General features: G+C 62.8%; 5 protein-coding genes across 6 annotated transcripts; 2 read left to right on the top strand and 3 right to left on the bottom strand.

Annotated features, from left to right (window-relative positions):
- Window positions 1-17: 17 nt before the first annotated feature.
- Window positions 18-6,740, bottom strand: inpp5f (Phosphatidylinositide phosphatase SAC2; the record flags this gene model as incomplete). The annotated part of the gene is made up of 16 exons (XM_062772276.1): window positions 18-227; window positions 279-624; window positions 689-785; window positions 846-1,047; window positions 1,131-1,203; window positions 1,708-1,779; window positions 1,829-2,561; window positions 2,599-2,886; window positions 2,924-3,057; window positions 3,093-4,756; window positions 4,798-4,976; window positions 5,021-5,242; window positions 5,588-5,802; window positions 5,847-6,203; window positions 6,241-6,413; window positions 6,471-6,740. The coding sequence occupies 16 exons, from the start codon at window positions 6,738-6,740 to the stop codon at window positions 90-92; spliced, it is 5,163 nt and encodes a 1,720-aa protein (XP_062628260.1). The 3' UTR covers window positions 18-89.
- Window positions 6,741-7,819: 1,079 nt separating this feature from the next.
- Window positions 7,820-9,926, top strand: mcr1_1 (NADH-cytochrome b5 reductase 2). 2 transcript variants are annotated; one of them, XM_062772277.1, is made up of 11 exons: window positions 7,820-7,935; window positions 7,986-8,049; window positions 8,087-8,118; window positions 8,174-8,210; window positions 8,250-8,292; window positions 8,337-8,528; window positions 8,566-8,632; window positions 8,681-8,912; window positions 8,960-9,580; window positions 9,625-9,723; window positions 9,761-9,924. In XM_062772277.1, exons 1-9 carry the CDS (start codon window positions 7,882-7,884, stop codon window positions 9,250-9,252), a joined length of 1,014 nt encoding a protein of 337 aa, XP_062628261.1. In that variant the 5' UTR covers window positions 7,820-7,881; the 3' UTR covers window positions 9,253-9,580; window positions 9,625-9,723; window positions 9,761-9,924. The 2 variants fall into 2 exon arrangements, with proteins under 2 accessions (XP_062628261.1, XP_062628262.1); XM_062772278.1 differs by having other exon boundaries at window positions 9,625-9,924.
- On the bottom strand, window positions 9,425-9,916 carry dad3 (DASH complex subunit dad3; the record flags this gene model as incomplete). The annotated part of the gene is made up of 4 exons (XM_062772279.1): window positions 9,425-9,580; window positions 9,625-9,723; window positions 9,761-9,839; window positions 9,885-9,916. 4 exons carry the CDS (start codon window positions 9,914-9,916, stop codon window positions 9,425-9,427), a joined length of 366 nt encoding a protein of 121 aa, XP_062628263.1.
- A 586-nt stretch (window positions 9,927-10,512) lies between the features above and the next one.
- Window positions 10,513-13,836, top strand: ned1 (Nuclear elongation and deformation protein 1; the record flags this gene model as incomplete). The annotated part of the gene is made up of 5 exons (XM_062772280.1): window positions 10,513-10,543; window positions 10,590-10,657; window positions 10,707-10,943; window positions 11,014-12,102; window positions 12,142-13,836. 5 exons carry the CDS (start codon window positions 10,513-10,515, stop codon window positions 13,834-13,836), a joined length of 3,120 nt encoding a protein of 1,039 aa, XP_062628264.1.
- A 114-nt stretch (window positions 13,837-13,950) lies between these two features.
- yipf1 lies at window positions 13,951-14,938 on the bottom strand (the record flags this gene model as incomplete). Its single annotated transcript, XM_062772281.1, has 3 exons — window positions 13,951-14,137; window positions 14,205-14,547; window positions 14,617-14,938. 3 exons carry the CDS (start codon window positions 14,936-14,938, stop codon window positions 13,951-13,953), a joined length of 852 nt encoding a protein of 283 aa, XP_062628265.1.
- Window positions 14,939-15,068: the final 130 nt, after the last annotated feature.

A 15,068-nucleotide genomic window follows, 5' to 3' on the forward strand; every position in this document is an offset into this window, starting at 1 on the left:
AGTGATGAACGCGACGACGCGACGCACAGATATGACATTGAACCCTGTAGCTACAGCTCATAGAGATGTCATCAAACTCCCCTACCAGGTCACTTCGCTGCCGGCGCCGCCGGTGGAGCAACCTTGTCCTTGTCGACGGTCTGGAGCCAGGAGCGCAAGTCATGGAGGTACGGGAACTCCTTGCGCAGCGCGGCGGGGTCGGCCTCGAAGGGGTGTTTATGGAGTTGCTGTGGCGTGGGGTCAGCCCCCCGTCTCCCCCTCTCCCCGTCCTGACCCACCTCAAACAGATGCTTCGCATACGCGTGATCAATCTCCCCGCTCCCGCCGACCTCCTTCCCCGTCACCTCTTTAACCACCTGCGCCACCTGCGCGCCCGTCAAAGCGTCGCCAGCGAGCATGATCTCGCGGCCCGCGAAGCGGTCCGGGTCGGCGAGGCAGTCGGCGGCCACGTGCCCGATGTCGTCGGTACACACGTACTTGTGCACATAGGCCGGGTCCCACGCGGCAGTGTACCCTGCAAATCCCGGCCACAGGAGCGTCTCCATGAAGCCTGCGGGGCCGACGTATGTGGAGGGGATGGGCAGCGACTTGATGTACTCCCATGCGTCGCGCTTGAGGTCGAAGCTGGCACGAGCGCGTCAGCGCGAGTGCCGTGCGCCGCGACGTTCGCGTTCTCGACACGACATACCTCGCGATCCCCGTCTCTGCGACACCAGACAGATCGACACCAGAGTAGACGATGTACTTGGCGCCATACCTGACCGCGGCGTCGGCGATAGCCTTGGCTGGGGCGTGGGGTCAGCCCTGCTCACATCCTCCTTCTTGTCCCAGACAGCCCCACTCACTATGCTCCAGCTCATCAGCCGTCTCAGAATGCAGCATCAGAAAAACGCCGTCCACCGGCCCATGGAGGAACAAAGACCGCGCGTCGGCCGTGTCGCCAAACACGACCATGACGCCCGGCGTCTCCTCTACGCGCTTGGCCTTGTCGCTGAAGGGATCGCGTGAGACGCCGAGGATGATGTGGCCGTGCTGTTTGGAGAGGTACTGCGAGCGTGAGCGAGCGAGCGCGCGTGTACGTGGGACTGCGGGCCGGCTGTCGACGGCACACACTAGCTCCACATACTCACCTTCACCACAGCACCCCCCTGGTCGCCCGTCGCGCCGAGCACGAGGATGTTCTTGAGCTTTGGCGGGGTCATGCTATGCGGATGGAGCTGGATGCAGTGAGTGACCATGGAGAGAACAAAGCCGTTTCCGCCGGCTGTTATGAGGTTGCTCCCCAACAGCCGGCAGTGCCGACCTCCACCACCATGTTGGTCCACCGGTGACGTCAACAACGTGGACGGGCGGACCTGCCGATCGCCGAGGCCGATGCTGGGTGCTGTTGCTTTCGACAGTCCGCGCAGCCCGCAGCACTGCTGGACGCACCCTCGGCCATGTGGACGAGACGGCGAGGCTGGAGGAGCGCAGCTCGCTCTGATGTGGGTGGAGGTGGAGGATGGCGGTGGCATGGTCGACGCCGGCCTGAGCGTTGATGATCGCCGAGGGCAGTGGCGCCGAGGCTAACTTGTGGCGCTCGACCACCCACCTCCCGGCCACAATTGCGTCTTGCATCCACTACATCTGATTAGGCAGTTGGCTTGTATGTAAATATGGGTATCTCCATGCTGGGTATATTCTGTAGCAGCCGCCGCTCTGTCTCACAACCACAGGAATCGCTTGACGGCATAGTCCATCCGTGCGAGGAGGGACGTGTTGCTCTCGGCGTCGTGGAGGCTGAGTTCGAGTCAGTGACGCCCCACCCCGATCACGCCGCCCCACTCACCTCACGACATCCTTGTCCACGACAAAATCGGCTCCACCCCCTCCACCAGCCTTGACACACTGGTCCTTGAGCCGCCGCACGATGCGCTCCACTGTCGCGCGACACGTCTCGTTCGACTCGAGTATAATGTCCTCCTCATCCTCGTCGTCCTCGTCGCTGTGCGATGAGCCGGCGAGGGTGCTCTTGCTCTTGGCGATAAACTCGCGCGGGAGGGCCTTGAACGCAAAGTACTCGGTCTTGGTCGGGTCGACGTCGGCAATCTTCACATGCGCCTTTGGCGTGTCGGGTGGGGCGGGCTTGGCTGACGGCGTGTCTGCCCCTGACGAGGAAGCAAAGTAGTCGCTGATCGGTGTCGCCGACGAGTTCTCAGGCGAAGGAGGCTCCTTGTTCCGCAGCGAGTATGTGCTGTACCGGGTGCTCTCGTCCGCTGGGGAGAAGTTGACAATGAAGCCCGCGTTCTCCACCGGGTCGCGGCCAGCCTCCTGCAGTGCAGACAGAATATACGCGCCCTTCTGAATCGATGTGATCGACTTGAGCGGGATACGCGTAAACTCGTTGACCTTTTCGAGCTGGTAGTTGAACGAGACAACGTAGAGGGCCTGTTTGGTGAGGATGAGCACCTTCTCCTCGAGCTTGGGGCTGAGAGCAATGTTGCGCTCTTCGGGCGACAACAGCGTCCAGCCAGCGACGCGCTGTTCGCCGTCACTGAGGACGCGTGCGGAAGACGTCTCAACTGGAGAGTTAGTGCCATGACGGAAACGCCAACTCACTTGCAGCGGCCCGCACACGCGACTGCCTGATCAGTGCACTCGACTCGGTGCTCTGCAGGTTCTCGAGGAACTCGTTGAACACGCCGAGGTTGCGATGGCCAAGCATGAACGAGATGACGGCTTGCGCGAAGAAGTCGGTCACAGCGCCGTAGAACATGCGGCTGAGCGACGAGACACCGTCGTGCAGCATGCCCTGCAAGTCGCGCTTTCCGGTGCGCACAAAGTCGCCCTTGAGCGCCGAGGTATGCGCATAGCACAGGCTGATCATGTCGCCGTTGTTTGCCCAGACTGCCGTCAGCCGTGCCCCAGCCGCCACCAAACTCACTGTCATTGAACATGGGCTCAATGTTGACCACCTTGGGGTCAAGCACAATGCCCAGCTGCGTCAGCATGAGCGTGAGCACACGCCGAGCAATGGCCGACTGGACGACATTGGTGCGGTCGAGGCAGTCGATACAGCTGGCCGTCAGCGACATCCCAGACACCACACTTACTTGGTCCTGAAAGCACCACGCTGCTCCTGCACCGCCTCGCCCTGCAGTGCCCACAAGTACCCGATACCGTCAAAGTCGAGCGAGTTGACCAGCTCAGAGATATTCTCCCACTTCATGCCGTGGCACTTGGCGTGGAAGTCCCAGGGGATGTACGAGAGGTCTTTCCGCCCAAGGCTGTCCACGAGCTCGGTGTACCCGTTCGTCACGGCCGCCTCAATGCCCTTCTGTTCAGAGAGGTTGATGGCCGTGACGGGCCCGTACCGCGAGCGCAGGTCGTCAAAGTGGAGGTTTGCGACCGAGAACGTCTGGTCCACGGGCAGGTCGAGCACGGGCGGTGGCTTCATCGACCATGGCGTCTGGCTCCACTTGAGCGGGATCGAGCCGCGGATCTGGAGGAACGAGAAGAGCGACGCCTTGCCCTGTACCCGTGCGCGAACGAGCATCTCCGTCTCGACAAAGTTCGCCACGTGGCCCTCGTCGTCGATACCGCGGCGCTGGTATCGCAGTCCAGCGCGGTCTCTGCTTCGTCGCGAGATGAGCACAATGTCAAGAGGGATTGGCGGGGGCGGCGGAAGGCCCTCGTCCGCTGGCGATGGCGGAACTGGGATGTTGATCGACGCCGACTGGCAGTACCCCTGCGCGATGGGGAGCACGAACGCATGAAGCCCGAGATCGATGAAGTCGCGGAGGAGCCACTCATTCCAGAAGAAACGTCTGTCGAACCGGCGCCAGAGGGGCACGTGGATATCAGGCTCGACAATCTCGCTGTCGGCCTGCGACGATGCGCGGGACGACGGGCGCGAGGGGACATCTCCCTCCTTGGCGAACGTGGGCGACGGCGGCGCGAACAGCTGCGTCGAGGACTCGCGCCCAGCAAGCAGCTGGTCGAGTAACGGCGCCGAGGCGGTGCGTGCCGACAGGCGTCCGCGCTTGTGCTGGAGCGTGTGCGAGAGGTCAAAGTCGAACGAGTAGAAGAACTCGCCCGAGCCCAGCTCGCGCGTGATCTGCTTCATGATCTTGGTCTCGAGCTCGCGGCGCTGCGGCGTGTTGTCGAGCGGGGGCGAAGGCGAGCGCGAGGCCGCGGAATCGGCCACAGGGGTGGGAAGCGCCGCCTCGGTCGCCTTAGCCTTCTGGCGGATCGTGCCGAGCTCAAATTCCTCGTCGGGGACCATCTCGCCGACCTCGGAGCTGAGCCTCGCTTCGGCTGAGCGCCGGCTGTCGGCTGACCGGCGGCCCTCGCTCGAGCGCCGGCTCTCGCCCGACGATCGAGCCGGGGGCTCGAGGCTCGCCTTGGCATCCTTTGCAGGCTTGGGCGCGGGCGCGGCCTTGGCCCTCGGTTTGCCCAGGCGCGGTGTGAACCGCCCCCATCCGAGCGAGAAACGCTTCTTGACGCGCACCTCTGGGCTGTCTGTAATCACTGGCGGGAGCTCGGGGGGTGTCTCGTCCGCCTCTGGTGCGATCGACGATGCGCGTCTCCGCGCCAGCTCGGACGCCGTGTCGTTCTCGCTGTCAGAGTCCGAGTTGGAATCCGAGTCGTCAGACTCGGACTCGGCGGCCTTCTTCGGCGAGCCCCAAGGCATCGTCCATTTGATGTTGATGCCCGGCTTGGACGGGGTCGCGGTGCCCTTGACATTCGTCTTGGGCTGCTTCGGAGTGCGCTTGGACTGAAATAGAGTCAGCACACATCATCACACGCCCAACGTACCAGGACGGAAGCAAGGTGCTCGAGCTGGGCGCGAGCGCGGTCGGGCACAAGGGGCACAGCGTGCACATCGGCGAGCGAGTGCACCTCGTGCGCGGCCGTCTCGGTGTCGAAGGGGTCGTCGCTGGGGAACAACCGTGTGGGAGCCTTAACCTGGGGAAGGAAGATGACGAGGTATGCGGCTGGGGAGGTCAGCAAGGCCAAGTAAGGGCGGTGCACGACATACCGTCCCAGAGTCGCACGATGCCAAGGACTCCACCGAGTTCGACGCTGGTGCCCTCGTCGTCGGCGTACACGGCCGCATTAACGGGCTCTACTGCCCCACGCGGCCCCCAGCGAACGAGCACGGCTTCGCTCGACGCCCCGTTGCCTGCTGCGCGGACAAGCAGGCCATCGGCGGTGGCTGACAGCTCTAGGCGGCGGTGGATGCGGGGCGGGAGGGGCGGGACTGTCAGGCGAGCTGGTAGCGACTTTGAGGCCGCTGCTGCCTGATCATTCTGCTGATCTCTGCTCATGGCTTGTGCTTCTGTTGAGAGAAGCTATGTTGTGGATGATGGGAGACTATGCAATGGATACATGAGATGCTGGGGAGCGGCCAGTCGCCGGTTGTATTTGGTGGGTGGAGGTTTGTGATGGGATGGGATGGGTCGATCGACCCACCTCCGTCATATGGTCGGTGACCCTTAGTGGCGGCACGGCGCGGCGGTCAATGTCCCGGCGGTTACAACAACAACAACAACACTGCGCCACACCTAGCTACTTTAGCTGCTACCGTTGTTCCTGCCCATCACACTAGCAAGGGAATAGACCAGCTGCAGCTGATCAGGCGTCTGCACAAGCATACCGCGCGAGTCACGCATAACGTCAATCGTGTGCGCTATCGGGTCGTGTGCCAGGTCGTGCGGCAAGGGGCCGACAAGCAGCGGCAGTGGCGCCTCGTGGCTGTGCGGCGAAAAACACAGCGAGGCGAGGGCGAGGAAGGTGCCCGTTCGTCCAACGCCCGCAGAGCTGCATGCGTCAGCTGACGAACACGCTCTTCACAGCCGACCCACCAATGCACCCAGGTCTCGATGACATCCTGCCCGTGCACCTCGTTGTCGCCGTGCTGGTCGCGCAGCGCAGCCACCTGCCGTATCAGGTTCTGCAGCGCCTCGAGGCTCTCGCCGTCCGGCACCCCGTGGTCGGGCCACGAGTCAAAGTAGAAGTGGTGCACGAGCATGTGGTCGTCGGCGTCGGCGTCGCCGGCGGCGGCGCCGAAACCGTTCACCGGGGCCCCCTCACGCGACAGCCGTAGCGCCGAGTACACGGACCCTATCTCTGGCTTGCGCTTCTGCTCGGCGAGGCGCAGCCGCACGCCCTCGCGCTTCGAGGCGTCGCGGTAAAACACTACGTCGTCGCCTGTATTCCGTCTGGGCGGGGTCAGCTCTGCGCGCCCGGCACACATACGGGAGGTACGGGTCTGCCTTGCGGATGCCGCGCTCGCGCCAGCCTGTGAGCTGCACGAGGATGGCCTCTCGTCGTCGGCGGGGTGCGCGCGCCTGGCTCTGTCCCTGCGCGTCGCTTGCGCTCCGAGAGTAGATGGCGCGGAAGAACGGATAGAAGGTATGTGGTAGTGGCGCCTGGGGGCCGCTGTCAGTGCCGCACTCGCGACGCCCGCGCCCGCCCACGACACCCACCTGAGCCGCAACCCACCAGTTGCCCGATGGGTCGGCCACGACGTTGGCGTTGAGGTAGTGCTTCCCGTCGACGCGCACGCTCGTGCGGTCGTACGCCAGCACGTCAGAGTAGCGGTTATCCTCGCGCGCGTGCCGCGACTCCTCGAGCGCGAACGCGACCGCCTCGGGTGGGGGGTACCGCGACGCTGCGGCGCGCGCACGCGCCATGCGCACCCGCTCGCGCTCCTGTAGGACGTCCCATACGCGCCGTACGTGCTGCTTGTGCGCCATGCTGGTGGGGGGCGAGGGTGGGGTAGTGGTGGTGGGTGGTCGTTGCGATGCGATGGCCCGTGACGTGACTCCAGAAAGTCGAGCAGGTGACGCGAACTCGCGAACTCGCGAACTCGCGATAAACAGGCGCTTTATACGGCACCCCCTTTAAGCCACGCCGAGATCCGTTGCCCATTCTTGCCCAACCGACGGGGTTGTGGGGCTTGCAGGTACGCCAGATCAAAGCGGTCACAAGAGTACAATGCATGGCGCGTGAATGCGGATGAATTGACAGTTTGGAGGTTGGAGGCCGTGGGTTGAACAGCCGTTGGGGCGGACGCGTGAAGGGCGAACGACACGTCACGGTATTCAACACTGCCACTTGTCTGACTCACGGACTGAATGCACGCAATACAGTGCTGGCAAGACATGGAAGGGCATATCATGGAGCCGCCATGGCGGTCGCATTACTCCCCGGAGCCGAGCTGTGGGTCATGTTGCCCCGCACAGTGTTGGGACGCGTGGTGCTGCGGCGATTCACAGACGCCACACCCACCGTACCGTATGCGACACCGCGTCGAACTTCATGTCATGCAACCCACATCCCCGACACTGCCGCCTCTTCTCGCGAGTTTGTCTCCATGCCTGTCCACTCGGGTATTGCATGGCCGTCGGCGTTGCTAAGATGGCACCGCCAAGGCTTTCGATGTGCCCAGCTACGACGGCTCCACTTCCAAATGTCACTGATGACGAGGTGGACGGCGGTGTTGTACCACTCCGAGGAACGCAGCCGACTAGCGAACGTCGGCTTGCAAGCCGCCGCCTCTATGACGGGGTTCAACCCCGCCCAGCTGCGTTGGCCAGAACGCGTCCACAGCTACTACTGCCCACCACCGCCGTGACGTCGTCTCTGGCGGAGATGTGGCTGTCACTCCGGCCGACCGAGATTTCCCACGGTGACTCTGCGCCAAGCTCCACCCTATCGTATCGCATCTTTCCGGGTCCCTCGCTGACTTCCGACCGACGACGGGCGACTACCCCCTCGGCACCCAGGCTGGGGGGGGCCAATGTCGACATCCTTGGTCATCCACTGCGTCGTCACGACAACAAGTACAAAAGGCTCTAGCGGCACCATTCACCTCTCTAGACACATACCATTACAATGATCGCGACTCGCACTGCCCTCCCTGCCCTCCGCGCCGCGCGCACCGTCGCCGTGAGTTTTGTGGCAGCCCTGCAGCTGGATCACAAGCTGACACTGCCCAGGGCCGCCGCTTCAACTCGACCGCGGCGACTCCCCCTCCCCCCACCCCGGAGAAGAAGGCCTCGAGTGGGTGCTAGCGCACTTGCTGTGCTGACCAATGCAGACACCCCCCTCATCTTCGGTCTTGCTGGTGTTGTGAGTTGGCATCGGCATTGCAGATGACGGACGAAACAAACTGACACCACCCTAGGCCGGCCTCGCCGCCTTCGCCTACCTCAACCGCAGCGGTGAGCACGGCCGCCGTGAGCTCTGACTAACAATTGCAGAGGCCAAGGCTCCTGCTAAGCCCGCTGTCCCCGCCCTTGAGAAGTAAGCTAAGCAGCTTTGTTGTTTCGGTGACTAACGCCCCGCAGGGACACCTGGATCCCCGTCAAGGTCTCCAAGATCGACAAGTACAACCACAACACCAAGGTGTACCGCCTCGACTTCCAGGGCGACGACGCCAAGGACAAGGTCTCGGGCATCACCGTGGCCGGCGCTATTGTCGTCAAGACCCCCGAGGGCGAGGGCGAGGTCCTTGACAAGAAGGGCAAGCCTGTCATCCGGTGGGTCTGGCTCTATCGTGCTTCGCTAACCCGCCAGCCCCTACACCCCCCTCTCGCCCCCTGACCAGCGTGGCTCGATCGACCTCCTCGTCAAGGAGTACCCCGTGAGCTGCACCACCTTCTTGCTCTTGTGCCCCAGCTGACACCCCCAGACCGGCAACATCTCCAAGTGGTTCGGCACGCTCACCCCCGGCGCCGAGGTCCACATCAAGGGCCCCATCCTCAAGTACGAGTACAAGCCCAACACCTTTGACAAGGGTCTCTTCGTCACTGGCGGCTCGGGTGTCACCCCCGCGTACCAGTTCCTCACCCACGCCCTGAAGGACAAGTCGGACAAGACCAAGTTCACTCTTCTCTTCGCCAACGTCAACGAGGAGGACATTCGTGAGTGGAGCGGTTGTGGACTGTGATAGCAGGTACTAACGTCACAGTTCTCCGCAAGGAGTGGGACGCCCTCGCTGCCGCCAACCCCGACCGCCTCAACGTCGTCTACTTCCTCGACAACGCCCCCGCGGGCTGGAGCGGCGAGAAGGGCTACGTCACCGCCGACAAGATCACCCAGTACTTCCCCCGCGGCGAGGGCGAGAAGGTCCAGGCGTTCGTCTGCGGCCCTCCCGGCCAGTACGCTGCCATCTCGGGCAAGAAGGACGGCTTCAAGCAGGGTGAGCTCGGCGGTGCCCTCAAGGACCTCGGCTACACCTCGGAGGAGGTCTTCAAGTTCTAAAACAAGCCATGGGTTAGAGCCAGCCATGGAATTTGAGATCTGTAGATGGGCCTAAAGTACATGATATGCACAACAAGGTACAGCAGTGTGGGTATGGGCAGTGCGGGGTGGTGGGTGGAATGAATGAAGGAGGCGGGTTCTTGAGCGCTGCAGTACTGGACACGCGATGAGCCTAGTAGTGGACAGTCGAGTCGCCCTCGTCGCTGATGAAGCTGCGGCTCACGCTGTGCTCTGGCACCTCGCTACGCTCATGCGACTCCTCGGCCTCCCACTCCTGCTGGTTATTGAGGTCCTGCTCCTGGATGATCATCCACACGGAGGTACGGTACTGGGTGGGTGAGTGGTGAACTCTGGGCCATTAACACCACTCACGAGCGTAATAACCAGCTTCATCGACTTTTCGAGCTCGCGCAGGTCGGCCAGCAGGCCTTCGTTGGGGTTCTCGGCCGCGTCCTTGGCGAGCGCGGTTATCTGGCGTCAGCCCCGCCTTCCTTGACGTCCAACCCACCCGCCGGATCTTGTCGCCGAGCTTTGCATACTCCCACAGCACCTCGGACTCGAGTTCCGACAGCTGCGAGTTGTTCGCGCTGGCGCGTGTCAGCTGTGCGTTTGTCGAGCCGAGCACGACTCACTACGGGTTGACGCTCTCGATCGCCGACGACATTGTGACTTGACTGACGCGCGTGTTGTTGTTGACACCAGAATTGCGCACTGGCCGTGGAACTGAAATGGGACGGCCCACGCGCTGGCGATTTGATCCCGCCGCCGGCCGGTGATGGGCTGGATGAGCGTCATCGGTGGTGCGGGCGGCTGTGGTGCCAAGAAGCAAGGCGGCTGGCTGGCTGGCTGGCTGGCTGGCGCCGTCGTGGCTGCTCCGCCCAGCCAGCCCAGCCAGTGCGCGCTGTCCGGCAAGTCCGGCTGTTCAAAAGTGTGCGTCGGTGGCTGCAATCCATCTCCGCTGCCGCCGTCGCAAGCGATATTCATCGCCGTCGTACCACCCTCCCTCCTTGCATCTTTCATTGTCTCCCTTTACTTCATCGCACACGCACCCCCACGACCAGACACGTGCATCACCTACCTCTACCTCCCCCCCCCCAACTCATGCCTTGCTCGCCGTCACATCACTGCCATCAGACTCGACTCTGATTCTACCTCCCACCCCCTCCCCACTCGCTGGGGCTTCCCCCGGCTAACCTTCTGCCCGAATTTTGAGCGGCAACTCTACACGCCTCTCCACCACAAGCACCAGCACCACTCACAATGCAGTACCTATCAAAGGCGTACAACTATTGTGCGTGTGCTGGATCAGGGCCTCCAAAGCATTGCTGACGCCGCAGACTCGGGCATCAACCCCGCCACCCTATCCGGCGCTATCGATGTGATCGTCGTTCGCAGCGTCGACGAGGTGGGTTACTGCGCACTCGATTTGGAGCAGGTTACTGACAACCCCTCAGACGACGGGCGAGGAGACGCTCGCATGCTCGCCCTTCCATGTGCGCTTTGGCAAGCTCCAGGTACTTCGTCCCGGAGAGAAGCGAGTCACTCTCCGGCTACCAAACAACCTGCCGGCCCCACACATCGCCCCGTTCAGCATGAAGGTCATGGAGACGGGCGAGGCGTTCTTTGTGCTCGAGACGGACGAGGACGTGCCAGAAGACCTCTTGACTAGTCCTGTTGTCATGGCAGCGGATGTGAGTTGTTGTGGGGTTGGGGGCGGCGGGGAAGGCTCCTGCGCAGAATTCGTGTGCTAATGGGCGGCAGGCGGCGACTCCCAGTGTCCATGCAAAGGACGACGAACCCGAGTTCACTTCAAAGGGCTCATTGACGAATGAGCCCTTTGGCTCCACCGAGGCAGTTGCCAACCACGACGGGCACGATGACGGCCCCGAACTTGCCGAGGTGGAGCCCCTCGATTTGAACGAGTTTGAAGGCAAGAAGGCCAAGGGCGATGACGAGGGCAAGAAGACCAACGGCGACAGCCTCGGCGCGCCGACAAAGCACAAGCGGACCGGCTCCAACAACCCGCCTGTGGACCAGAGGCCACCTAACCCCCTCGCTGCTGGGCCTGGCGAGACGACCGACCTGCCTATGCGTAACAGCAGATTGGCAAACATTCACAGCGACGAGGCCGATGTCGATCTCCCGAGGGTGTCACCTGGTGTCCATGACGGCCCGAATATCGTCTACGGCAAGGACATTGTCATGGACGCGGAGGGTTTCCACAACCAGCCTGACGACAAGGCCGCGGGTGACAAGGCCGCGGACGCCGAGCTCAAGAAGGGCTCGGAGCTCGAGGACACGGTCAAGGACAAGCAGGTTGATATTCTCGTCACCGACCTAATGGCCGTTTCGTCAGGTACCGACGCGGCGGCCGTCCCTCCGCGCAAGGGCTCTGAAGGCGGTGAGAAGCGTGGAAGGCGCGACTCTGAGACTCTCCCTTCGTCCATTGCTGCTCTGTCGCTTGATGCTCCGTTCAGCACGTTCACCAGGTCCCGATCGCCACCGGCCCCTGTTCGCCGTAATATGCGCGCTCAGACTGAGCCTCCCGAGGACAGCCGCCCGTCGTCCCCGACATTGCCGGGTGATGCTGCCGACCCCTCGCAGATGGACCTCGCCTGGGACTGGGGGCGCCCTCCTGCGGATGAGGATTCTGGAGACGCTGAAACGCCGATGCCCAAGCGCTCGCAGAGCCTGTCTGTCGAGTCGCTCAGCGCCCAGAAGCCCAAGGCGCACATCCGCTGTATCGTGGACGACCCCAAGACCTTTGTCTTGGAACTGGACGGCAGGTCGCACTTGTTCGAGCTGTCTCTGTGTGGTGTCGACGGCTTTGCGCCGGATGGTCATGCTACGGTGAGTGGGTGTGCGTCGAACAACAACTGACAATTCCAGCCGGATGAGGCCGAGGACTTTGAGGACGAGCAGATTACGTTCCAGAAGTTCATGGAGGACCCCGCTCTCGTCGATGACCCCAGACTTGTTGTGCACTACAACGACCTGTTCTTGACGTGGAAGACGGGCTACCACCTGCTCTTTGCCCTCGCGCTGTACCGCCGCGCTCTCAAGATTAACGATGACAAGCCAACGGCTCCCAAGGCCCCTGTGCCGTCCTCGGGATACTTCTCGAGATGGTGGAGAAGAGCCGATGCGCCGGCTCTCACTGCCCAGCCTATCGAGAGAACCCAGTCGGCTCAGGCGGCCTTCCCAGACAAGGCCAAGGACGCGACCAAGGACGCGGCTACCAAGCTGTCCGCGAGCCCGCCCGAGAAGGGCCTTGTCCCGCCTCCCAACGCGTCACTGCCAGCATCCGAGTTGCCTACCAGGCCAGTGTCGCCAGAGGCAGTCTCAGACGAGGAGCCTGAGAAGCACTACGCCAAGACACTCCGTCTCACGTCGGACCAGCTCAAGGAGCTCAATCTCAAGCCTGGCCCCAACACTGTCCAGTTCTCGGTCATGTCGTCGTACTCTGGCTACGCTGTCGTGACTGCTCGTTTGTTCCTGTGGGAGAGCACCGACCAGGTTGTCATTTCCGACATTGACGGGACCATTACCAAGTCGGACGCCTTGGGCCACTTGTACGCCGCCATTGGCCGCGACTGGACGCACATTGGCATTGCCAAGCTCTACACCGACATCACCAACAACGGGTACAAGATGCTGTACCTCACTGCCCGTGCCATTGGCCAGGCCGAGACGACGCGCGAGTACCTCAAGACGATTACGCAGGGCGACTACAGGATGCCCGAGGGCCCGGTTATCATGAGCCCTGATCGTCTCATGGCCAGTCTTCATCGCGAGGTCATTCTCCGCAAGCCCGAGCTGTTCAAGATGGCGTGTCTGCGTGATATCCAGAGGTTGTTTGGCGTGCACGCCAAGGACGCCTTCTTTGCCGGCTTTGGCAACCGTATCACCGACGCCATGAGCTACCGCTCGGTCGGCATCGAGACGGGCAAGATTTACACCATCGACTCGACTGGTGTCATCAAGACCGAGCTGCTGCAGACGTCGCACAAGGGCAGCTACGTCGGTCTTAACGACTTGGTCAACATGGTGTTCCCTCCGGTTGACAAGAAGGCACAGCCCGAGTTTACCGACTTCAACTACTGGCGTGACCCTATTCCGCAGTTTGAGATTCCGGACCTCGTGCCCACACCCGTGTCGCCGGCGCTGTCGGCTGTCTCTGAGGCCTCTGGCGGCTCGCGACTTTCGCGACTGCTCGGTCTGCGCTCGCGCTCCCCCACGGCCGAGATCACCTCGAGACCCACGTCGCCGCTCATGGGCCCTGCTGTTACGGCGGACGACCTGAGTGAGACGGAGGAGGAGCACCAGTGGCTGAGCAACGGTCGGGCTAGCGGTCGTGCAAGCCCCTCTAGCATGCCTGGTAGCTTTGAGGACGGCGCCGCGTTCCCCGACGAGTGGTTTGAGCGCGACCGTAAGACCAGCTCGCCAGGACACGATGATGACGAGGGCGACGATGACCTGTCCGAGGCGGAGGATGGCGAGCAGGCCGACTCGTTTGCCGACGACGACGCGATCTTTGACGACGACATTCTGGCTGCCGGTGAAATGGCGCGTGTGCCGTTCTAGACGCGCGGGCCTCAGTTCCATAGAAGGCTTCCTTCAGTTGTACCATACGCTTCATAACCATCCTTGGCATTTTACAGAAAGACGATGCATAGATACAGGCTCGCTCGTGTCTGTCTAGTGGAACAGGCCTCGTGCGTCTTTTGTTGGGTCTGGGCCGGCGTTGACGTTGCCGACGGAGTAGGAGTAGAAGAGGACCTTCATGGCGAGGGCGAGAGCGGCGTGGAGGACTCCGACGCCAATGACGAGGAGGCGGACGAGCTTGTTGTCGCCTTCGGCGAGGACGGGGTAGATGTTGGTGACGCTGGGGTGTGAGCGAGGCGAGCGAGGCGCAGTCGAGCTCGCGGCGAGCAGAGCCCAAGCTAACTTACAGGAAGAAGCCCGAGCTCGCGGCGCCGAGACCGACGAAAGCCCAGCGCGCGATGCCGACGGGGATGAGGCAGAGCAAAGACACGGGGATGAACACGCTCATGGCGTACCCGTAGATACCGAGCGCCTCGGCCGGCCCCCAGCTCCCTACGCCGAGCCAGCGCGTGAGCGCCCACAGTGCCGCAGGCAGGGCCAGGCCGTAGATGTACACGAGCGTCGTGGCCGTGCTGAGCAGGGGCAGGTTGGACACGACGGGCTGGCCGGCCATGTACTGCTGCAGGCTTGAGGTGAGCGTCGAGGTCGTGTACAGGAGGAGGATGAGGGTTGTTAGGGTCCAGAATGGGCCTGTCGCGAGCGTCAGCGAGCGGCCGGGGAGGGGGAGAGCTCGAACGCCGCGCAAGCAGCAGCACGCACCGTACAAATCCACCTGCCCCTCACACGCATCAGCGATGAACCCGCCGCGCGGGACGAGGCTCAGCCCGACACGCTTGAGGATCATGGTCGTGTCGACGTCAAAGTAGACGGCATAGTACGCGAGGTTGAAGGGGGAGTATGGGGCGGACGTGCGCGATGATGCTGATGGGTCGGCGCGCGAGGAGCTGCCAACGGCAGCGGACGACGAGGCGCCAGCGCCGCCAGAGGGTGTCGGCAGGCCCGAGTCGGCCCCGAGGAAGGTCTTGAACTGGAGCTCGTCGCCGTCATCGGCGTCCACTACGGCGTAGCCTCCTCCTGACATTGTGCTGGGGTGGGTGTTGTGAAGTGGACAGCGATCGCAGACAGCCATCGATGTCATCGATTGTGGTGGACGTGACACGCGATGCGGGCCTAGTTTGGGGTAGAGTTAGGCACGCGGCCACGTGGTGTCG

This window comes from Vanrija pseudolonga, chromosome 4, assembly GCF_020906515.1.
Source record: "Vanrija pseudolonga chromosome 4, complete sequence".
In the NCBI taxonomy this organism is placed as follows: Eukaryota; Fungi; Basidiomycota; class Tremellomycetes; order Trichosporonales; family Trichosporonaceae; genus Vanrija; species Vanrija pseudolonga.

Excerpts from the sequence above, each read along its gene's own strand:
- mcr1_1 (XM_062772278.1), top strand. The coding sequence starts at position 7,882 with ATGATCGCGACTCGCACTGCCCTCCCTGCCCTCCGCGCCGCGCGCACC. Across the intron at positions 8,119-8,173 it reads TCTTCGGTCTTGCTGGTGTT|GCCGGCCTCGCCGCCTTCGC; the intron begins GTGAGTTGGCAT and ends ACACCACCCTAG. Across the intron at positions 8,293-8,336 it reads GCTGTCCCCGCCCTTGAGAA|GGACACCTGGATCCCCGTCA; the intron begins GTAAGCTAAGCA and ends AACGCCCCGCAG.